General features: G+C 43.0%; 1 protein-coding gene across 1 annotated transcript; it reads right to left on the bottom strand.

Moving 5' to 3' along the window:
• Positions 1-12578: 12578 nt before the first annotated feature.
• Positions 12579-22997, bottom strand: LOC129737913 (uncharacterized). Its single transcript, XM_055729079.1, has 4 exons — positions 21740-22997; positions 20335-21623; positions 20009-20208; positions 12579-12666 (listed from the first exon to the last, which is right to left on the bottom strand). The coding sequence occupies exons 1-4, from the start codon at positions 22995-22997 to the stop codon at positions 12579-12581; spliced, it is 2835 nt and encodes a 944-aa protein (XP_055585054.1).
• Between the last annotated feature and the right edge of the window lie 1993 nt (positions 22998-24990).

The raw sequence follows: 24990 nt of genomic DNA, 5'->3' as shown, positions 1-24990 counted from the left end.
GAATGATTGAAAATCACCAAAACTTTCTTCGGCAATTTGTTTCAAATTACCCAATGGATAAATCAAGCATAAGTTTACTTTTTTTGGACGAAGCAATTGGCGTTGAGAACCAAAAATATGAAAAACGGGTGCGAAATAAAAATAGTACCACTTGTGTTTTTCAACAAAAATCAAGATTATTTCTTGAAATTTACTGTGTAAAAGTGTATAATAATGCTACTACGAACTATTTGAATAGATAACTGCATTTTTTAGGCATTTTCTAGAATTTCTGAGCTTTTAAATGAGGTTTTAAGAGATGCTCCTCTAGCGCTAAGGAATTTGATATTTGAGCTATAAAGGGTGATACGGTCAAAATTTGGTCAAGGGAAAACGCGTGTAAATCGGTGAAATCGTTTATTTAAAAAAATTAAAATAAAATTTATTTTTCAAGTTTAATTGTATAAAATTCAGGAAAAATATTCAGTTAGGCTTCCGCTTTTCCAAATCCGAATTGCCGGGCCTTACGCTTAACCCCTGCCACCAGATTTTGTACAGTCACCTTGTCCACCTTCTTCGCCGCATAAAGCCAGTTTGCCTTGAACTGCTGCTCGTCCTTAGCAGTTTTTTTAGTCTTCTTTAGGTTCCGCTTGACAATAGCCCAGTATTTCTCAAATGGGCGGAGCTCTGGCGTGTAGGGAGGGTTCTTGTCCTTGGGAACCACGTGCACGTTGTTGGCGGCGTACCACTCCATGGTCTTTCTACCGTTATGGCAAGATGCCAAATCCGGCCAAAACAGTACGGAACAACCGTATTTCTTCAGGAAAGGCAGCAGACGTTTATTCAAACACTCTTTCACGTAAATTTCTTGGTTGACAGTCCCGGAAGCTATGAAAATGCTGCTTTTCAAGCCACAGGTACAGATGGCTTGCCAAACCAGATATTTCTTCGCGAACTTTGACAGTTTCATGTGCTTGAAAATATCTGCTACCTTACCCCTTCCTTTTGCCGCATAAAACTCCTGTCCTGGAAGCTGCTTGTAGTCGGCTTTGACGTAGGTTTCGTCGTCCATTACCACGCAGTCAAACTTCGTCAGCATCGTCGTGTACAGCCTCCGGGATCGCGCTTTGGCCGTCGCATTTTGTTTATCATCGCGATTTGGAGTCATTACCTTCTTGTAAGTCGATAGTCCGGCTCGTTTTTTGGCTCGATGTATGGTTGTAGACGATACACCTAGCTTAGTTGCGGCATCTCGGAGAGATAGGTTAGGGTTACGCTTGAAACTACCGGCAACTCTCTTTGTCGTCTCAGCGGCTTCCGGTTTTCGATTTCCCTCCGATCCAGACTTCCTGCTGGCTGTCGACAAACGTTCCCCAAACACTTTAATTACATTTGTAACGGTTGATTTGGCAACTTTTAGCGATTTTGCCAGCTTTGCGTGCGTGTAGCTCGGATTTTCGCGATGCGCGAGCAAAATTTTGATACGCTGCTCTTCTTTCTTGGACGGAATTTTGACAACCGAAGAGTGAATTCCAAAATCAAAATAGGAGCAACATTCTACACACACACCTTCAAAATGAGGGGTGTTCAGGTTGTTTAAATGCAAAATTGAAAGAAATACGTCAAGTTGGTATTGACCAAATTTTGACCGTATCACCCTTTGAACGATGTAAAATTAGATCCTTTTAGTTTTAGATCAAAGAATATTAAGTCTTTAAGCGTTTCTGGCTTGTGTAAATTTAATAATTTTTCGATGTGTATTCTTATATTATATCCAGGCCACATTTGAAGGGGGCATTTTTATGCCGTATTCGTTTTCACCCTGGTGGTCTACCGGTTGTGCACCAAGTGCTGTCAAAGCGTTTTTTTATATGAAGATGACAGCAGTTGGTACACAACCGGTTGGCCACCAGATGAAAACAAATACCGTCAACTGGGGCAACATGCAACAATTTTCAACTTCAATGGCTTCTAAAATCATAATGCCTACAGATAATCATACCTCTTTTACATCAAAAGTTTTAAGGTTGAGGGGGAACCAAATTGACGTAATCGGAAAAATTATTGGTTTTACCAGTTATTTTTGAATTTTCAAAAACATTCGATTTTCACCCTACTAAGAAAAAAGGGGTGAGTTGCAGCAAACTCTGTTATCAGTAACAAATCATATGAAAACGTTTGGAAATTTATAGTTTTTGATACATTTTCGATGTCATAGCGCATAAAGCAACAATTGCAGTAACTTTTTGTTTTGTTCGAATTAAATTTTACATTTTTCTATCAAAAATGTTTTTAAGGAAAAAGTGTAAATTTACTGCATACATTTAGGGGTAAAAAATACTACAAATTAGCTCTATTAGCTTAAATCATGAAAATAAATCCTAGGATGGACGAAATTTGAATGTTAACACACAAATAATGCAAAACAATCATATCCCAGCATATGGAAACGAGATTTATGAGATTAAGTTCTGATTTTCATTTTGTTCCTTTTTCCCCAGACAGCTAAGTGAATTATAAAAAATATTTATTTAAAAAAAATTGGTGATTGCCCGAAAAATATTTTTACACGTACACCAACAGTGTTGGTATAGGGTAATTAAAGCAATATCAAGTTTGTAGGTGATATCATTAAGCCAATCCGTCATACTGGGTAAAGATTTTTACGGCATCAAAAAATGTAAAAATGTGTACATTTATTGCTCGATTTTTTAATTTTTTATGAGAATCATTAAATTTTTAAAAACTCTTTCACGATGATGCCCCGTTTGACGGTACGACATTAGATTGCAACAGGTTACAGTCAACAATTCTTCACATTTTTGTGCTTATGTCTTAACACACCAAATATGCTCTCCAATTTTGCAACTATCAGAACCTTGTCATGCGTTCGTAACTGCAATAAATTCCCTTGGTAACTTTTTCTGATCCGCTTCGCTGATTCGATGTTTGAGAAAGCTCATATGGTAATTCATATTCTATTGCTAGCCAATAAAACCACTTTCTCTTGATCCGGACCGGCGCGTCCGGGTTTCCGAACAAGTGAGGAATTGCGAGCAAAAGATTAGGTCCCATTTGCATACATCTTTCCAGGACCGGGGTTACTTCCGACCGATGCCATATGCCGGATATTTACCACCAGTAAGGCCGTTTGGATTAGGGCTTCCCACCTTTCCTCTTATAAGCATACATGTAGGTAAGTAGGTATATGTCCGTTATTGCCACATCGCATTTCTCGAGGGACGGACGGATTGAATTGTTTGCAGATAGGATTACAGCAACCGAGAGCAAGCATTTGGCAGAGATGGCCACTTCCAAGATGTATGCCTTACGGGTAAATTTGAGCACTGAGAGGCCAACTCCGGCCGATGGCAGGTTATGGATCCCAGCCAGCGAAGATATAAGATTATGCTCCCCGGGAAAAGGGGTTTATTTCCTGTTCTGTTAGCCATCCGAAAACCATCCGAGCACTAATGATTACCACAAAAGAGGATTTAAACCGGAGTAAACACGCCGTTTGTTGAACGAGGTTCCCCTAAATATACCTACATATATAGGAACTACATCCCAAGTTATTTCCACACATCCGGCTATGGGATGTGCTCTCGTCGGAAACCCACCTTCCATTTCTCGCTTTATTGATACTTAAAATTTATTCATCTCGCTCACAGAAATTGCCAACGGCACTTCTTGTACGGTGGCCATATGCACTTTTCGGAATCGTTTACTATAAAAGGCCGAATCTTGTTGGCAAATATGTCTGTGCCTTGGCTAGTTTTTACTGAAACGGAACACCACGATGATGATAGAACGAGGATTGGTAGAGATGAAAGCGAACCCAATTTGATGCGGTTCATACATAAATTCATGGCCCTACCTTCTGTATACGATAAGTAATTGAGCCATATACAGATTCGGGGGATTACTGATGATAGCCTGGAGTTTGGGATGTCATTCTTCATTCAGACATTCTAACTATCGGGTGTTGGGAGTGGGAAGATTGCGGTTAAGTTTTACAGTTCTTCGTTTAATAATTACGTTTGAAGCGAATCTTTATTGACAATGACAAATGAATGAAAAATGAAAGGATGAGATTGTTTAGCTAAATATAAATGAAATAGTTAGTGTAATAAGTGACAAAACGAAGTTTTTTTTCAGCACGAGTGGGTAATCTAAGTAACGAGGCTAGCCGAGTTTAATAATTAGGACAAGAGATGAAAATTTGCAATGCCGGAAAATATCCTTGTGAAAATCAAGTTATGATACCTACAGATAACGGTTGTATTGTAGTCAGGGTCATAGAGAGAACCGCCTTATGGGTGGGGTTTTGGTCACTGAGTTTTATCTAAGATATATTTGCTCGCACAGTGCATGAATAAAAAAACTCTAAAAACAATATTGCTTTTGCCATTTGATCATTCATTTGTTCAATTTCTTTTACATTTATAGTTTTTCATATTTAAGTAATCGAAATATTTGAAAATATGTGTATACAAAAATCTTTCAAATCAAAGCTTAATTTGTATTAATAATCCTTAAGAAACAAAAAAGGGAAATCACTTTCATTAATGTTTAAAACCCTTGAATTTTCTAAAAAGTTTGGAAGGTTTGACTTATATGATTTGAATATAGTATAATTTTTCTTTCAAGAAAACCTTCAATAAAAAAACTTATTACCTACTTGTGTTTCTTTAACCCCCAAAAAAACATCTTCCATCCTGTTTCTACTTCCATGGTTGTATTCCTAAGTAACCATAAGCACTTAAATATAGCCCTTAATCAACACTATATTCCCATATATAACTCTGAATTAATGCTTGTTTTGCACTATATGCGTATATAATGCAGATTTAATGCTAAAAAGGCGAAATAGCGGGCTGAATAAATGCTATCACGACATAGCCTTTAATAAGCATTTGAAATGTTGGATAAGAGCACCATCAAATCGTCATTTTTTGCCAGCCATATAAAAGCATTAACAATGCATATTTAGAACACCTTTTAATTTTTTAATTGATTGATCATGATTGATTTGAAACGGAAATTCAAATTAGGAAATTATTCTTTGATTTATTAAAATGAACAAAAATTAAAAAAATAAATCATTACATACAACATCAATCAAGCTGCTGAATGAAGGATTATGCTTGCTTAATGAAGGGTTCTATGAAATGAGACGTGATTATAATTGAATTATGAATGACTTTTGATGAGTCCTTGCGCCTTTACCATTTCGACCACTCTTGATGCTGATAAGGTAGGTGAAAAATCTCGTACCAGGCTTCCGAAAAGTACTGCCGAACGACAGTATTCTTGCGAACGCCGCACGTGCGTCTCGATGAAAGCTTGCCGAATATTTTTTCCCCGACAGTTTCAAAAGGAGCGATCGTGCGATGTACAGCGAGGCCTCGTTTTACCTCATGCGAAAGTTTGTTCGTGGGTATGAAAGTTTTTTAAGCTCCGTGACAGTTTTGGGAAAATCTTCGTGACAGTTTTCAATGCGTTGAATTTCGCATGACAGTACTACTTACTCCGTCCGACTGTAGCCGAGATTCGCTCGGGCCGAGTTAATTTCGAACGAACGTATTTTCCTATTGCTTGAAGCTACTGCGGGTGGTGATCACCCCAATCAGCCTCCCCCCCCTCCGCTTTTCGCCTAACCTGCACCGGCACCACACATCGCGTTACGCCTCGGTCATATGCTGCTGCTCGGTGTGAATATATGGCTCGTTAGATCTATTTGACCCGAGCAGCAGCGCATACGATCGGGCATGGGTACGGTATGGGCACGACAGTCACCCGTGACAGTCCTGCCCAAAACTGACTCGCCCTGCAGCCGACAGTTGGATGAAATTATTTTCGAAACAGGAGGCATGAGACCAAGCCCACCGCAAGTTGCTATTTCGGTCGGTATTTTAGATGTTTTGATTGGTTGCGTTATTAACTACTAACTTATTTTCGCACCCATTGTTGCGATCCAGGTAGGTATTTGTGTTTGTTTATTTTCTGATAGCGACGACCGGCTGCGTTGCTACCGGGTTGCTACATAAACGCATCCTCTAACAACCTACTGATCGAATGCTATTTCTCAAATGAAGTTAGCGACTGTTGGTGCGATGATGGGTTGATAGATATGTTGCTGAATGTACTCGATTCGAGGTTTAGCAACCGTTGGTGGGCATGGTCTGAAGGGATCAAAACCGACCTGTCGGTTGGGTTCGCTACAGCTTAAAGCACAACATTTTCGGCAACGCATGCTTTGAGCCGATTGTTCAGATACAGCCTGGGTTCTCGCACGTGTGCGATGTAGCCGAAGCGTTTCGATTCGTTACCGACGGTACAGCAGCAAAACGAGTGGCAAGGAAAACCGAGACAGTTTGTTCGACAAGGAAAAGGCTGTCATAGCAAAGCTGTAGGGGAAAGGTTTCCTAAATGGGCCTATCGGGTTAAATGACCCTACGGCTGTTTGATGAAATGGCTGACCAGACAGCTTATCTGACCAATGCATTTTGAGGGTGATACGCTTAGAACATAAGGCAAGAAAGCATTTTATGAATTTACAAACTCAAAAAAATTTAAAAAATCAAACAAGGTTTTGATACATTTTGATGTAATATTTCGACTTTTAAAAATTATACGTAAAGAAGCTTAAAACAAAAACTTGGATGGTTTTTGTTTCTTACTCAAATTAACTTAAGAAATAAAACATATTTCAGCTTTTGTGGAGGTTTAATAATGATTATATAGTGCAATAATAAAGTGTTTTTGTATGCCCCCATCATGTTTGTAAAATGCCTCCATCCTAAAATAACAGGTTAAATAGAATAAATAAATGATTTTTATCATTGAACCTTCAAATCTAAGCTCTGAATAACATCTTAAAAGAAAATTGAAGATCTAAAAAGAGATTTGATAATGTTTTTCTCATGGATGAACTGCCTCCATAGTATGGCAACCCTAACTTTTGTTTTATTCCATAAAATTGTAAAATACATATTTTTTTATAAAATTTCAGCTTTGTCTTACGGAAATTATTACTTTCTAGCAGTTTCAATGAAATTATACGGAAATATTGCCCAAAAAACAGAAATTTGGTTCAAAACATAAATAGGCGCATTTAGCCCGCTCGGTTTGAGGTTCGGCATTTTAGACAACACTTATAATAAAATCGTTTTCTTGGAAACAGAAAAAAAATTTAACATAAAAATTACTCCAATGCACAGTGGTCCAAAATACGAAAAACGTGATCGTTGCTTATAACTTTTTTAGGTCACATTTAAGCATATTGGTGTCTTCGGAGAAGTTTGTCAGTAAAATCAGCTCTATAATATAAAACTATTATTTTTAGGATTAATCCCCCTACAAGTGAGATAAAATTTCTAACTTCTCTGTTATAGGTTTTAGCTCTTTGATGACTTCGACAAACTTGTTTAAAATCAAATTTTCTACAACTTTGTCTCAGATGCCAAGTTTCTAAAATAATTATTATCAGAGATATCAGCCAAATAAGAAAGTTAACCTCTAAAAATCAGTTTATTAATAATAACTTTTTTCAGTTAATTTTAAGTTTAATAATATGTTCCACAAAGTTGTTTGTCTTACTAAAATACACCACTTTGTTGAACATTTAAAGTTTGTAAAATGTGATACTGCAGAGCTATGTTAAAAAAACTACCGAAAATAGGGCTTTTTCACGCCTTATTTTACAAACACCGGGCAACATCGGGCAGCTCGCTTTAGATGCAAAATAAAGTCGAAGATTTCGTCTACAAGATGCAGGTACAACCGTCAGTATCCACTTGTATCCAAGCGAGATACATCTATTTTAATTTTCCATGTTTGCATTAAAAACAACGATTTCTATGAATCTACATATAGCGCATTCTACCACGTGTGTTTTCTTCTAGCTTTTCCCTGCGCGATGTCAGAAGCAAAGATTTGGAAGCGTATTTGTATTATTAGCATCTCCAGCTTGTAGAGGATATCTTTTTTAATTGAACACACAATAACCTGATGCTAATAATACAAATGCTCTTCCAAACCTTTGCTTCTGACATCGCGCAGGGAAAAGCTAGAAGAAAACACACGTGGTAGAATGCGCTATATGTAGATTCATAGAAATCGTTGTTTTTAATGCAAACATGGAAAATTAAAATAGATGTATCTCGCTTGGATACAAGTGGATACTGACGGTTGTACCTGCATCTTGTAGACGAAATCTTCGACTTTATTTTGCATCTAAAGCGAGCTGCCCGATGTTGCCCGGTGTTTGTAAAATAAGGCGTGAAAAAGCCCTATTTTCGGTAGTTTTTTTAACATAGCTCTGCAGTATCACATTTTACAAACTTTAAATGTTCAACAAAGTGGTGTATTTTAGTAAGACAAAAAACTTTGTGGAACATATTATTAAACTTAAGATTAACTGAAAAAAGTTATTATTAATAAACTGATTTTTAGAGGTTAAGTTTCTTATTTGCCCGATATCTCGGATAATAATTATTTTAGAAACTTGACATCTGAGACAAAGTTGTAGAAAATTTGATTTTAAACAAGTTTGTCGAAGACATCAAAGAGCTAAAACCTATAACAGAGAAGTTAGAAATTTTATCTCACTTGTAGGGGGATTAATCCTAAAAATAATAGTTTTATATTATAGAGCTGATTTTACTGACAAACTTCTCCGAAGACACCAATATGCTGAAATGTGACCTAAAAAAGTTATAAGCAACGATCACGTTTTTCGTATTTTGGACCACTGTGCAATGTATAGAAAACTGATGCCTGCACACGTGTATATAGTTTTTGTACACATATTCGATGTGATATTTGATTAAATCAGTGTTCTGCTTAATAGGCGCATATAGCCCGCTCCTCCCCTACTTTTCGGAAGCCTGTCCCGTACTTCAAGTACTGTTCGGGTCACACAACTTCATAGACAATGTATGCATGAGAAGGTTTGGAAATGTATTGGAAAATTTTGGGAGAAGACAACTGCAACTGCCCGCTCTGTTTGTTTTCGTTTGCGGTCTTGCTTACTCACACGCAGCAAATCGGAAAATCACTTTTGTTTACATTCGCGGGTTTGACGTTTCTACGCTCTATAAAAGCTTTATATAAGCATTAACAGGAAGTTCTAGTGCTACAGTCTAAATGCTTGTTAACTTTATATTGTAGCTCTATATGTGCAAATTAGAGCTACAATATAAACATCGACAACAGTCCAAAGTTCTGGTAACTTCACTGACGTCGATAGGGATAACTTTCTTGGTACTTGGATTCACAAAACCACACTTTTGTATTTGGAAATACTTTATTTTCACCTATATATCACAATTATATCAATAGATTACGTATAGAATATTCTAGATTCTTCTAAGGAATTATGATGGAACTTTCTAGAAACATAGGAAAGTACAATGGTATAGACATAGAACATTCTGGAACCTTCTATGGTAGAACATACTAAATAGTAATGGAATATTCTGGAACTTTCTATAATGGAACATGCTAGTAACTGATCTTTCTGAACATAGAATCTTCTGGAGTATTCTTCAAGCGTATTGGGATACGCTGGAACAGCTTCTATGCATTAATAATGCTTATACAAAACTAAAAAGCAATATGGATTTTGATATAATGCTAACTTGCATCAGAAATGTTGATTTAATGCTAATTAAGGGTTATGGCTTAATGCTTATGGTTACTTGGGTGAGCCTCCAGATTCCCAGGCATTATTCAATTTTGGGACACCCTAATGAGAATGCACCCGTCGTACTTCGTTAGAACCTTGTTGTATAACTTCCGGGCACGTCCTTTGGCTACTAGAGCTACTACATTCTGCTTCAATGTCTGCTTCAATGAACGTATTCCTTCGCAAAGATGAATCCTTCTGCAGTCAGCACTGAATTTCTTGGCGATGTCATAGTCCGACTGCCCTGGGTTGGTTTGCCTTGATCGGTCTCAACACCATCAAATGCAGTTTCCGATCCTTAGTTCCACAATGACGCTTGGTATGAACCTGCCGATCGATAGTATGCATCACGATCGATTTGACCATTTTTTAACGATTTTGGGATTTTTAAACCCGCCCACGTCGGGTTTGTGACGTGGGTGTCTAAAATTAGTTTTCGTTTCGTGGCTTCCATCATGTGTAACTTTTTTGAAACAAAGCGAATTGTAATGAAATTTTCAGCACTGATAGAGGAAGCATTCCAAAACAAAGTACTGTCAAAAATTTCAGATCCGACAACTAGGAGCGCTATGGTATAATAAACAGTGCGTCCAGATTTAAGATTATCCTTGCTTTAGACCCTTTCCACGTGTTGGTGCTGATTTATTCATAAGATTAATTTGTTTAAAATTATAATTTCGCTGGCGGTTCTGATGTTTGTTTTTGCTTGACTGGTTTTTTACCTGAAAAAAATAGCATGTTATTTTTCAGTCAGTTAATATTATTTCAAAAAATTACCTGCTTCAGCCACAAGGTTATGCTGCTGATTCTAGTGGTTCTTTCGATGTCCAGCCACAAGATTCTTCGGAGTCTTGACTTTGGAGGTCTGTTCCAGCAACCCGGTTAGACATTGAATGCTGCGACCGGCCAACTCCTCGAACTAGTTGGGAATCCTTGGATAGCACCGCTTCTTAATAAGGCTTATTTGCTTTTCATCTACGTGGAATCTTGTAATAGGTAAGTTTCTGTTAAAGTATATATGGACAAACTTTTAAGTTCCTTGAAAATTTTTGTTCAAATCAAATTGAATTAAAAAACCTGTTTGGACCACTTGGGAATTCACCTTTCCCTCAATGTTATCTCTTCCCAATTCGAAATCAATCGATGTTTTACATGCAAACGTCCTTAAATGTGCTTAAATATCAAATTGTTCTGGAAAGGTATGCAATTGAGTTTGCTTCATAAAGCTTTCATATCAACCCGGGTTCACACATCAGTGGAAAATTTTAATCAAATTCTAATTAAGCAATTCGCTTGACTTAACAAAAGGCGCAATAGCTAGGTATTTATATTCTCGTGGCATGACGACCGAAATTTAGCCAGAGGTGGCATTTGGTAGTGAATGGATGGAGAAATATTCACCTTCTGCCTGGTCGGGGTACGATATTCAGCAAATTTGGTCAAACTCTTCATACACATAAATAAACCCATTCAACAACCTGAGGTAGGCAGATGTATGATGAATAAAGCGGAAGTTCTAAGAGAACAACAATGTATGCTTTCCGACGCACCAAACAGGATTGTGTTGAACTCAAACAATATGGGCAAACAATGAAAATTAAAAACAGGAAAAAGGGGAATCGCTGTTTGGAACTTACTTGCTCATGATTTTTTGCCTAAAGTAGATTTATTAATTTTTTCAATGAACGATGGCCATTTGAATTAATTCGAATGGCGAAAGCTCACAGATTTGTTCTACGAAATAAAAAAATGCTATAGCTAAAAAAGCCTAAAATACTGAATTGTGTTCAGCAAATTTAAGACGAATAGGTATATAATATTTAGTGGTTAGTCAACTATAAAGCTCTGAACAGTTCATTATGGAGCTAAACACTTAATTTTATGTTATAATGTAATATAAATGTCATGATGAATTGGTACAAATAAAGACAATAAAAAAAGGTTTCAATCCAATCATTAGCTTTCCTGAAGACCGCGACTGATTTTGATCTCTCAGAGAAAAGTTATAGAAGTTTTCTTTTTTTTTTTTAATTTGCTGAATGAGTTAAAATCATCAATATCAAATACTCATCGACTTTCTTGAATGATTTAAAAATAGCTGTGAATTAGAATTTCTAAAAATGTTAATGGAAGGTGGCAGAAAAGTATAATAAAAATCGGTTTTTTTTGTTGAATAGTTAGTTCATAAGAATGATTTTATCCCAAACTTATCCATTTTCAAATTTTCTTTTTCCAAATCTCCTAAACTAGAGGTGGTAAAGAAAATCTGATGAATGATTTGAATTAGTGCTTTAAAATCTTCCAAAACCAGTTATTGAAACATAGTCACCAAGAATGCTGTTCCCTTGTATAATTAATATTTCCATTGCCTTGCGCTTATGAACGGTACTTTTAAGCAATATACCTTTCTGCTGTGATTTGTTTTATTTTAATTTGAAACAACTTCTCCTTTAGAGGGAGAACGATAAAATTGAAAATTTCGAAATTGGGCGGTGTGTTTTCTCTCTTTGGGGACCAAAAAACTGACTGAATGACTATTGTTATCACACTTTTTGACATTCACGAGATATATTATGAAGGTTTTAAATGGCTTGAAAAGAAAAGAAAAAATCAATTTGATGTAAGAGAAATTTCATTTCTTCACTAAATTGAATAGGGTCGTTCCATCGAGTTGACACCGAAGAATTCATAGCTATTTTTTCCAATATAGTTTGGACCAGTACTGGAGCGAAAATAAATCACCGTAAAAGATTTAAGAAAATCTCTACGGATCATTAAGGAAAATCTCGGAAGACGGAATGACCCGTTTTTATTCGCAAATGAGGTCGCTCGTTCTGGTCCGAAATACGTTTGTAGGTAACACCGAACAACAACAGATTCCGAATAAATGAGCCCATCAACACTTACTTTATGTTTCCCTCAATCCGGAAGTCAATCGTTGGCCACACAGCGGCACACCGGCGTGGAAGATTTGGAAAACTAGACTCGCATCGTAACTATAGGAGGGGCAAACGAATAAGGAAATCTTTGGTCGGTATAAGTTTATGTTATTACCAGGTATGTATGTGAAGAGTGCTTACCATACGGTTTTATTCCATTTGTGTCTGCCATTACCGGGATCCATAAAACGAAACCGTTTGGTTTGGTTATAGAGACTAGTTTTCGCCGGGTTATTTGATTCTGTTGGCCAGATTTTCCTCAACTTCTAGCGAATAACTTCCAATGGGAATCTGATTGAGACTTCATTACAGTCAGTCATCTTAAAAATTTTGAGAAACATGTTCGTAGACAGCTGCAAAATTTGACATATGTATGGCTCCCATATTATTTTCGATACGTTTTTGAGTAACCAAGTATTTTCCGAGTCGACTTTTATAGCAAAATTAAACCTAATTTTGCTATTATTCATTCGTATCATTTTGTGTTGAGGGCATAATAATGCCACTTTAAAGTAAAATCCACTGCCAAAATTTGGAATTGTTGTGCTTTCCAAAAAAATTATCATTGGGTTGCCTAAATGAGGTATTAACAAGCAATTTATTGAAAGCCAAATTGGCAATCACTGTGTTATCCTCCAATCGAAAACGATACCCAAATTTTGGAACTGGGCCAACTTTTTTCAGGCAAAATGATACTAAATTTAACATTCAGGGCATGATAGCAACATTGAGTATTATTTCGTCATTAAAGTATACTCGGAATATTATGTAAATCGCCTATAATTATGCAACAGAACATGCAACGAACATTAAAACGTCAAAATGAATACGACATCATGTTTCGAACTTTTTCCAAATGCTTCACAAACTTTCAATTTACACACATGGCATGTTATTGATCCATGAATTTTTAATGAAATCTAAAGTGAAGTTGGAAGAGAGTTATTCTTAGTAAATATTTTTTTTAGTCATAAAAATGTTAATTTCATATGATGGTTTATACCGATAGAGCCTTTAAAAGTATTTGGTAGAATAAAAAAAACTTTCAATTTCATTTTTAATCAGCCAATTGTATGCAAGAACTTAACTTATCAACCACCACTCAACATCAGTATTTCCATACCAACTCTTCTGGACAAATGTTCTCTTATACTGCTTAAACGAAGAAGATTTTTAATAGTGTTTGACTGTTTGTTAACGCCTTGATAAAATTCTACTGGAATGCCATGAAAGGCGAAGGCCATGAAGCAAAAACAAACTCAATTGTAATCTCAGATAACATAAAAAGCGATAAAAAAAATCCCGCTTGATCATAAAATAAATGTAGTAATTCAATTCAATAATTAAATTTGAATTGCAACTCATTCTTGACAAAGTTTAACTTTAATAAATTTTGGCTATCTGTTTTTGTAGAAAAGCATTTTCTTTAAACACTCAAGGTTGGGGCATAAAATATTTGACCGATTCATTCAAACAACTTGAGATATTTTAATAGGTTGAATTCGAAACATGATATATTTGAATCCCAAATGATTCGTTCGTATAGTTTAGCACAACTTATTAAAAGACCATTACCCAGTACATGCATCATAAAATCATAAACAACCTTATTGTTAAAACAAATTTATAAACCATAAAAAGACCTAACACAGTCTCGTATACTATTTTGGGAAAGGTAGTAAGATACATACATTCAGACTTTTAACAGGCAAGCTAAAGTTTAACAGGCAAGCTAAAGTTAACACCAACTTATTAAATTAATCGCCTTTCGTTATGTTGATTAAATAAGGTATGTGACTAACCCAAAAGCTTATAAAATTCGCCTATACTTATGCAATTAACATGTGTCATGCCAGTGTGATCAGCAAACCGCTGCAAGCTTTTTATTGAAATTTCAAATTCTCAAATTTTTACACCTCCCATAACTTTGGTGGCTTTTGCTGCCAGAAATAGAATAGATAGTCCTGAGTAAAAGCAACGCCAGAGATGTACTGAAAGTTCTAAAAAATATAACTTTGGATGAAAAATATTCCTTAATTCTTGCAGTACAATTCATGTAAATAGAGCCCATATCTTACTTGTATTCCAGAAAAGATATTCGATGATTTACATTTTTTTTTATCATTTTTTTTAAATTTCAGCGTTGTAACCGTAGGATGAGAATAAAAAAAAATCCTAAAACCTGCTTTGCATAGCCGGGGAATTTATTGATATATTTAATCTTTACAAAAGCATTTCTTGAAATTATTAAAAGCTCTATCAAGCAAAGTCTGCATTTTTTTTAAATACTTTTCAATGCATTCAGATTTTTTATTTTTATTGGTGATAACTTTTTTCATGAAATACCTAGTTGCTTGTTGAATCTAAGCAATCGAAAGTTTCTCTTTAATTCTACCACGGTACCGTTCGTCAATTCGCATCGCATCGCTCTCACTATGTCATCGGCCTTAGAGCTAATACATCAACAAGAAATATTCTCAAAAATCTTAAAAATCAACAAAAAAAAATCACATTTTTATGGTATGATGGTATGGTTTAGGTTGCGAGAATTTTTATAGCACGTATCCTACCTACCTACCTAAGGGTCCAGCGCCGATTGACCGGCGCATAAAGCATGGATCACTACAAATCTGGACGCACTATTTATTTTACCATAGTGCTCCTAGTTGTCGGATCCGGAATGTTTTGGCAGCACTTTGTAGAGGAATGTTTTTTCTACCAGTGCTGAAAATTTCATTACGATTCGTTTTGTTTCAAAAAAGTTACACATGATGGAAGCCGCGAGATGAAAATAAATTTTGAACACCCACGTCAAAAACCCGTCAAAAAATCGCGAAATCGTTAAAAAATGGTCAAATCAACCGTGTGTAGCGTTCTCAAACGTTTCCGTGAGATGCGTACTATAGATCGACAGGTTCATACCAAGCGTCATAGTGGAATTAAGGATCGGAAACTGCATTTGAAGGTGTTGAGAACGATCAAGGAAAACACAGGGTAGTCGGACTGTGACATTGCCAAGAAATTCAACGCCGACCGGTGCACCGTCAGCAGAATTCGTCTACGCGAAGGAATACGATCCTATCGGACCAGTAAGCAACCAAACCGGACATTGAAGCAGAATTTAGTAGCCAAAGGACGTGCCCGCAAGTTATACAAGAAGATTCCAACGAAGTTCGACGGATGCATCCTCATGGATGACGAAACGTACATGAAGATGGATTTTCGGCAGCTTTCTAGCCAAAAATTATGTAAAGCCACTGCAGTGGTGCACTGCACTGGTCATGGTGATGTCCCCGGCAACTTCAAATTCGTTTTTGCTGATAAGTTTGCAAGAAAGTGTTTGATCTGGCAAGGTATTTGCAGCTGCGGACGAAAAATTCCGGTTTTTGTGAAAAACAAGACCGTGGACTCCGAAATTTACAAGGAGGAATGCCTGAAAAACTTTTTTTTTCGTACATTAGATCTCACAAAGGACTAGTTAAGTTTTCGCCAGATTTGGCAAGCTGCCACTACAGCTAGAAGGTTCTACAGTGGTATTGGGCCAACGGGTGGATTTTGTCGAAAAGGACATCAACCCACCCAACTGCCCTCAATTCCGCTCTATCGAAAAATTTTGGGCAATTGTCAAGCAGAAGATAAAGAAGAATGATAGGACGACTCGGGAAGCAACAGAGATGAAGAGATTGTGGAACAAAATGGCCGCTGAGGTCAGCGAATAGGGTGTTCGAACTATAATGAGTGATACTCAACCAAAAGCTCGAAAATTCATCAAAACAACATCGGAATAATTTTTTTATTATTTTTCCTTTAAAGTGCAATAAAAACCCTACATTTCAAGTACAAAACATTTTTATTTCGTTTATATAGCTCCGAGATAGACCCGTTTTAATGCGTCCAGATTTGTAGTGATCCATGCTTTAGGGCTGAGATAAAAGATCTCCACTGCTGGCAGCCAAGGTTCTCGTCAACTGTGCGGATTTCAGCGGCTAGACTTCGCCGCCACAAGCTTTTGGGCCTGCCTCTTCTTCGATGCCCATCTGGATTCCAGTCAAGCGCCTCTCTGCAAATCTCGTTTTCATCTCTTCGCAGCGTGTGCCCAGTCCATCTCCACTTACGTTCCCGAATCTCGATTTCTAGCGCCTTTTGATGACACCGGCGATGAAGTTCAACGTTTGAGATCCAGTTGCCAGGCCACCAAGCGCGGATGATGTCCCGCAGGCAGCGATTCACAAAAACTTGCAGTTTTCGCGTCGTCACCGCATATGTGCACCAAGTTTCACACCCGTACAGCAATACGGATTTGACGTTTGAGTTGAAGTTTCGGATCTTAGTTCGTAGAGAGATCTGGCGTGAGCGCCAGATGTTTCGGAGACTCGCAAACGCAAATCGGGCTTTTCTGATCCGGGTTTCGATTTCCTTCTTGGTACCACCATCAGGCGTAATCTGGCTACCAAGATACTGGAAGCACTCCACTGTCTCAACCTGTTGTCCAGCTACCACGAAATTGGAACGATTTGCTGTATTGATTTCCATCGACTTGGTCTTTTCGACATTGATTTTGAGACCTGCTGCCTTGGAGCTTTCGGTGAGGTCGTCGAGTTTGCTCTGCATGTCTTGTTGTGTTTGGGCGAGCAAAACAATATCGTCTTTTTTTTTTATAAGTTGATCACCCAGGTGGTAAATCCTTTTTACGGATTGCATTCCAAGGCACGGCGAGCGACCGAGTCCCCCCAGTATGCTACTCTGGGTCCATGGGTGCAATTGGACGACTCATGATACTATGTACCCCTACGCCATAAAGTCCACCTGGGGCCTCTGGCCATAATTTCCATCCGGACCTGCAACGAAGGCTGTACCCAAGATGGGAGACCAAGTCCGCGCTTAAGCGCTCTTCGGCAAACTCCAGTTCGAGTCAAACTCCAGCATATATACCCTGCCTCTTATTACGATTCAAGACTAATCAAGACTAAGGACCTCGCCTCTAACGACTTGAGATCCGGCCTTTACTCGCAAATCGAGACTAGCTTGGATCCCACGAAAAACGTGCGCTCCGCCTCTGTTCGAGACCACTGCAAGAGACCAATGACCTCGCCTCTAACGACTTGAGGTCTTGGCTCCGCCTGGCTTGGCTCGAGGCCCTCTCCTCTTTGCCCGTCCGTGTGCCGAATCGAGAGCAGCTTATCCTAGACACGCGCCTGTCACAGCACACGTCCGGGGCTTTACGAAAAACTACTCGGATGATTCCCGGCGAAGAATTCATCCTACACCGACTCAGATGACTCACCCGCCGACGACGTGAAGTCACTCTACCCGAGAGTATTTCGCGGCGTAAATACTCTTCCCCCTACGAGTTCGACTACGAAGAAGGTCATGTCTTATCCCCGCAGCCTCCCTCGTAGAGAGCGCGTTCTACTCAGATACTCCGCGGCGGTGGAGATATCCTACACAACGATCGCGACGTACCTAAACAGCTCGGCATACGCAGAAGGTAGAGTCTTATCTTTGTATGCTTTGCTGCTAGGATCGGACGCACACTACTCGAATGCCCCCCGCCGAAAGGACATTCTACTCCGACCGTGGTCCGGTCTTCCTCCTCCCTTATTGGCTGGCAACCCTAGGGTTTTTGCCCGCCGTGTGCCGAATCGAGAGCAGCTTATCCTAGACTCGCGCCTGTCACAGCACACGTACGGGTCTTAGACGCTTGCGACTCAGATGAATCCCGACGGTGATGTCATCCTACCCGACTCAAGTGGCTCATCCGGCGGCGACGTGAGACCACTCTACCCGAGAGTACTCCGCGACGTGAATACTCTTCCCCCTACGAGTTCGACTGCGGAGAAGGTCATGTCTTATCCCCACAGCCTCCGTCGCAGAGGGCGCGTTCGACTCGGATACTCCGCGACGATAACGATGGAGGTATCCTACACACAGACGCGCGACGTACCTAGCAGCTCGGCATACGCAGAAGGTAGAGTCTTATCTTTGTATGCTTTACTGCCAGGGTCGGACGCACACTACTCAGGTGCTCCCCGACGAAGGAGTCACCCTACACCGATCGCGGACTGGTGCTGGTTCCAACTCCTCTGCAGGGCAGTCATGATCCGGGTGAACCCATCGCTGACCACGCGCCAAGTGTTGGCGTCCTCGCACATCCTCTGCACGATGTTGTCGGCTGTCGTGTCTGGTCCGCAGGCGGCAAGCATGTTAGCACGTACCTCCTCGAACCTTGGACAGCTGAACACTACGTGTTCTGGCGTCTCAATTATGTCTTCGCAGGTTAGACAGGATGGCGAAGCCACGTGTCCAAACCGATGGTGGTACTGCATGAAACATCCATGGCCAGTCAGGAACTGTGTCATGCAAAAGTCCACCTCACCATGTCTTCGATCCATCCAGGATCCGATATTAGGGATCAAGCGATGGGTCCACCGGCCACGTTCCGAGCTGTCCCACTGGTGCTGCCAGTTGGACAGCGAGTTCTCTCTGGCATGTTTCCGCACGTCGGGCACGTGCCTGTTCTCGTAGCAGAAGGCATCTTCCTCTAGCAAGACCGAGATGGGCATGACCCCCGCCACAACATCAGCAGCTACCGAGGACACCGTTCGGTATGCGCTGATTACACGCAGGTTCTTCAGCCGCTGCACCCTGCAGAGCTGTTGCAGATTACACTGCCTACTCAAGGCTGCCTTCCAGGCTGCCACTCCGTAACGCAGAATGGACGAGGTCACGCTCGCCAGGACCCTCCTTCTGCTGCAGCGGATCGCCGAGTTGTTCGACATTGGCTGCTGTCGCCATTGCCGCTCTTTTACAGGCGTAGTCGACGTGGGCCGTAAAGCTCAGCCGGTCGTCGATCATCACCCCCAGGTATTTTACCGCACGTTTGGACTCGATTGCGCACGGTCCAACTGCGATCGTCCCTGATTGTGCCGAAATCAAGTTAGTGATCAGCACCATCTCGGTCTTATGGTGTGCTAGGCGTAGGCTCTTAGAGCGCATCCAGTTTTCCACCTTCTCAATAGCTACTGTGGCGAGTAGCTGGACTTCTTCTGTTGACGGGCCCGATGCCAGGAGAACTACATCGTCGGCGAATCCCACAAGTCTCACTCCTGTGGGGAGACGCAGTCTCAGCAGTTCGTCGTAGACGATGTTCCACAATACCGGGCCAAGTATCGATCCTTGTGGAACCCCTGCCGAGACTCTCACTGTTTCCAGTCCCTCGCTGGTCATATACTGTAGTTGGCGGTCACGGAAGTAACACTCCACCATCCTACAGATATATGCCGGAATCCTCATGTTGATGAGCGACGACGCAATCGCTGCCCAACTGACGCTGTTAAACGCATTCTTAACGTCGAGAGTGACCACTGCGCAAAACCGATCTCCTCTCCGTTTCTTCAACCTGGCTTCATCTGCCCTTTCGATGACCAGTCGAATGGCATCCACCGTGCTACGACCTTTCCGGAAACCGAACTGTTCGTCGGATAGGCCGTTCGCTCCTTCGGTGTAGAGCTGGATCCTACTCTGCAGCACCTTTTCTAGAACCTTGCCAGCGGTGTTCAGCAGACATATCGGTCGATACGCTGATGGTTCACCAGGTGGCTTGCCCGGTTTTGGCAGGAGCACCAATCGCTGCCGCTTCCACTCATCTGGGAAGACCCTATCATCCACGTACTGTTGCAGTGAAGACCGGAACATTTCGGGATGTTCCATGAGCGCAGCCTTCACTGCAACGTTAGGGATGCCATCCGGACCCGGAGCTTTGTTCAACTGAAGGGACTTAGCGATGTCGCGCAGTTCCTCCAGTGAAATCCTCTCCTCGTCGCTCGTATCCCAGTCGTATGGGACCCTCGGCCATGTCACTTCCGCATGCTGTGGGAACAGCTCGTTGACGATCTCACGCAGTTTTATCGGACACGATTCCTGTGGCGCACCTCCACTCCGCGTTTTGGCCATGACAATCCTGTAAGCGTCGCCCCAGGGGTTGTCGTTGGCGTCCTCGCAGAGTTGCCTGAATCGTGCCTTTTTGCTCGCCTTAATTGCCCTGCAGAGGGCAGACCTCGCCACTGCGTAGGGTACCCTCCGCTCCGCTCTCGCTGACGGGGACCTCGCTCTCTGCATATGTCGCCTAGCCCGAAGGCAGCTAGTACGCAGGTCTGCGATTTCCGCCGTCCACCAGTAGACGGGTTGTCGAGTGTCCTTCCGCTTCGCCCTTCTCGTCATCGCAGCGTCGCATGCACGTGTGAGTACCCTCGCTAGGTTTTCCGCGGACAGGTTTTCCAAGGTCCGCTCCCAGTTTAACACCTCGACAAAGACGTTCTGGTCGAATTGTGTTGTCTTCCAGAGACGTGCTCCTGTTGTCGTACCTCTTCTACCTGCCCGCGAACTTGTGCCCACACGATAGCGGATCGCGAAGTGATCGCTATCGGTGAACACGTCGCTTACCCTCCAGTCGCTCGTCCAGCCCGGACTGCTGAAGGTGACGTCGATGATGGACTCGCTCCCATTCCTGTGGTAGGTCCTCGTGTTGCCTACATTCCCCAGGTCAACGTCTAGCCTTGCCAGGGCTTCCAGTAGAAGTTGTCCCCTGGGGTTTGTAAGGCGACTACCCCATTCTACGGCCCACGCATTGAAGTCCCCGCCTATGACAACGGGGCTCCGATCCGTGAGACCTTCGACGATCTTGTCCATCATGACGCCGAATCTCTCCAGAGACCACCGCGGGGGGGCGTAGCAGCTACAGACGAAGATCCCGTTGACCTTGGCTATAACGAAGCCTTCCTCACCAGCGGAAACTACCTCTTGTATGGGGTATCTTCCTGTAACCCATATCGCGGCCAGTTTGGCTCTATCGGTTACCCAATTGCTGCCATCCGTGGTCCTGCGATATGGGTCTGCTACTAACGCCAGGTCCAACTTTTCCTCAGACGCCAACTGCCACAACAGCTGGTGTGCTGAGTAGCAGTGGTTGAGGTTGAGCTGAACCGCTTCTATCCCCGCGAAGGTGCAGCCGACGCCTTTTGAAAGGCGGGGCACCTAGGGTTGCCAGCCCTGTGTCCTCCACCGCAGTGGAGATACTTCGCGTCTTTGGTGCAGCCAGCCGCCTGATGGCCAGCTTCGCCGCACCGCCAACATAACCCGCTCCTATCAGCGCCCTTGCACGCAAAAGACTTGTGCCCATATTCGACGCACCTGAAGCACCTTTCCGGTTGCTGGGGGATGGCTATCTGGCAGATAGACCAACCCACCTTTAGCCGCCCACACTTGAGTGCGGCGTTTGCTGCCGCAACCGGAAGCTTCACAAAGGCCACCTGTGTCCCAGATCTGGGAGGGCCATCACGCATCCTGACCGAGATCTGGTCAGTCCCGATCTTACACAGATCCCTCAGCGCGTTTTGCACCTCAACATCCGTGGCTATCTCGTCAAGGTTTTTCACCCTGACGGTAACCGTGGTGCTGAGGGCACGGATTTCTGCAGCTCCCCCCACAATCTCTTGCGTGAGGGCGCTGTATTCCGAACTCTTGATCTGGGAGCCACGTCGGAGCTCGAGGATCATCTCGCCGGAACGAGTTCGGCGGATTCTCCTCACATCCCCTCCAAGGCCCACCAGCCTATCGCTCGTCCTCATTTGACGGAGGACGTCAGCGTAGGTGCCTTCGGGGGCCTTTACCACCAAAGCCTCCCCCTTGTCCCTGACCCGTTTGGGCTTGAGCTTGGGTTTGGGTTTGGCCTTAGTGGTCCTTTTCCTCTTACGCTCAACCGTCTGCCACCCAGTTGGCGCATTAGGAACTTGGCCGCCCGCATCTCCAACACTCTCGTTATCATCGCCCGGATCCTGCCGGACCGTAGGATCCCGGGCCCGCTTTTTTGGGGCTCCTGGCCTCGTCTCGCCTGGTGACCCCCTTTTCCTCTTGCCGTTTCCGGCTACCTCTGTATTGCCATCCGTTTGTACGCAGACGCTGACCTTCTTCGGGCGGGTTGTATCTGCCCGAAGGGGAGTCGCAGCGTCCTCGCGTGCCCTCGACCGGCATTCCGGAGCTGTGAGCAAGCTCACCACCGCCCTGTTTGCTTTCACAAACAGGGCCATCACATTTGCGAGCTTCTCTCGCACTTCCTTGGGGATGTTAGATTTTTTCCTAACGCAATCCACAAGGTCCTCCATCCCGGCCATCGCGACGGCCAGTTCAGCAGGGGTCTCAGGGTCCTGAAGCTCCGGAGAGCTTAGGAGTTCCTCGACTGCCTGCTGAACCTCTGCAAGGGGGTCATCGCCCTCACCACTTTCAACCGGCGTCCTCACCGGCTCGGCGGGTTGCCTAACCGGCGAGCGCCTTAGTCCGCTCCTACCAAACGGATTGGGACAGTTGTCCCTCTCCGTCTCATTCCCATCCATCCTTCTGTTTCTAGTATTATTGTTTGTTGTCATGTTAATCCCACGAGTCGCGAGGTAAGTATACGGTCCACTGCGCCAGTGACCTGCTTAGCGCAGCAAGGACTGGGATACTGTGGGGTGTGTCCCGGTGCCCCACAGGCTACCGTTAGAGACTGGCGTGATTTAGCGACCCGCCAGCCTTCCAGGTACATCGGCACGGTTCAGCATAACACCTTCGCCAAATGGAGTCGGTTTCCAATAGTTTTTCCATTTTCGATTTCCGTGGTCGTTGCATAGGTCTTCATAAGTGGGGGTGGGGTTGTAGTTCTCTCGGCCGTACATCTGCGTAAAGCAGACACGTTTCCACTCTGCACCACGAGAAGGTGGAACTACTTCGCAGAGCGTCGGCCAGAAGTTCGGCCAAAAGTCGAACACGCTTCCTATACAGAGTAGTCTTTTTTTTTTTTAGTTGGTAACCACAGGTGGTAAATCCCGGTTTACGGATTGTATTCCAAGGCACGGCGAGCCACCGCGTCCCCCCAGTTTGCTACTCTGGGTCCATGGGTACAATGGGCAGACTCATGATATACTCCGTGTATACCCCCTACTCCCTAAACTCCACCTGGGGCCGCAGACCTGGTTCCCACCTCGAACTGTTTAGTACACTATGCTTCAATAGTGGGAGGTCTATTCGCGCTAATGCGCTCAAAGGCAATACTCATTAACGAGACCACTTTCAGCAAAACCTCTCATCCTTACGACTCGACGCCTGAACTCTCCTCTGACGACTTGAGAACCGACATCTCCTCGCAATGACTCGAGATTCCCACACAAACCTCTCCTCTTCGCGACTTGAGGCCTGATCTCTCCTCTGACGACTTGAGATCCGACCCCTCCTCGCATCGACTCGAGGTTTACCTCTCCTCTGCACGATTCAAGGCCCGATCTCTCCTCTAACGACTTGAAATCTGACCTCTCCTCGTAATGACTCGAGGTGACCACTTGTACCCCTCCTCTTGTTGGTAAGGGGCCTGATCCCTCCTCTTACGACTCGGGACCCGACCTCCTATCATAAAGACTCGGGGTTGACCACACAAACCTCTCCGCCTGAAGGTTTGAGGCCTGACCTCTCCTCTAACGACTCGAAGCCCGACCTCTTATCTTCAGGGTTCGAAGTTTGCCACCTTGCCCGTCGTGTGCCAGATCGAGAGCAGCTTATCCTGGACTCGCGCCTGTCACGGCACACGCGCGGGACTTAACGCAACTACTCGGATGATTCCCGACGAAGACGTCATCCTACACCGACTCGAATGGCTCGCCCGGCGTCGAGAGCCACTCTACCCGTGGGTATTCCCCGAACGTGGAATAACCCTTTCCCAACGATTTCCACTGCGAAGAAGGTCAAGTCTTATCCCCGCAGCTTCTGTCGTTGAGAACCGCTCTACTCGGATACTCCCCGAAGGTGGAGCATCCTACACACGAACGCGGCGCACCCACGGCATCCGCTACGCAGAAGGTATTGTCTTATCTTTGTAACTTCAAACCGTGGGGTCGGACGCACTCTACTCGACAGCCCCCCGTCGATGGGGTCAGTCTACTCCGACCGTTGTCCGGTCTTCTTTATCCCCCTTGGTTGGCAACCCTAGGATTTTTGGCCCGCGGATTTTCCTGCCCGTTGTGTGCCAAATCGAGAGCAGCTTATCCTAGACTCGCGCCTGTCACGGCACACATTCGGGACTTGGAACGCTACGACTCGGATGTTTCCCGACGGTGACGACATCCTACACCGACTCGAGAGGCTCGCCCGGCGTCGAGAGCCTCTCTACCCGTGGGTATCCCCCGACAGTGGTTAACCCTCTTCCCTCGAGATCCGCTACGAGGAAGGTAAAGTCTTATCCCCGCAGTTTCCCTCTTAGGAAGCGGAACTACTCGGATACCCCCCGACATTGGGGTATCCTACACACGTTCGCGGCGCACCCCTGACCTCCGCTACGCAGAAGATGTTGCCTTATCT

Source organism: Uranotaenia lowii, chromosome 1 (genome assembly GCF_029784155.1).
Source record: "Uranotaenia lowii strain MFRU-FL chromosome 1, ASM2978415v1, whole genome shotgun sequence".
NCBI classification, from domain to species: domain Eukaryota; kingdom Metazoa; phylum Arthropoda; class Insecta; order Diptera; family Culicidae; genus Uranotaenia; species Uranotaenia lowii.
Note: the sequence above shows the minus strand (reverse complement) of the source record. Positions and strands in the feature narration are given on the sequence as shown.

Coding starts and splice junctions, on each gene's coding strand:
- LOC129737913 (XM_055729079.1), bottom strand. CDS start 22,997: ATGGATGGGAATGAGACGGAGAGGGACAACTGTCCCAATCCGTTTGGT. Junction 21,624..21,739: donor CGCTGATAGGAGCGGGTTAT/GTTGGCGGTGCG, acceptor GCCTTTCAAAAG/GCGTCGGCTGCACCTTCGCG. Junction 12,667..20,008: donor GAAAGGGCAGATGAAGCCAG/GTTGAAGAAACG, acceptor CCCCTCCTATAG/TTACGATGCGAGTCTAGTTT.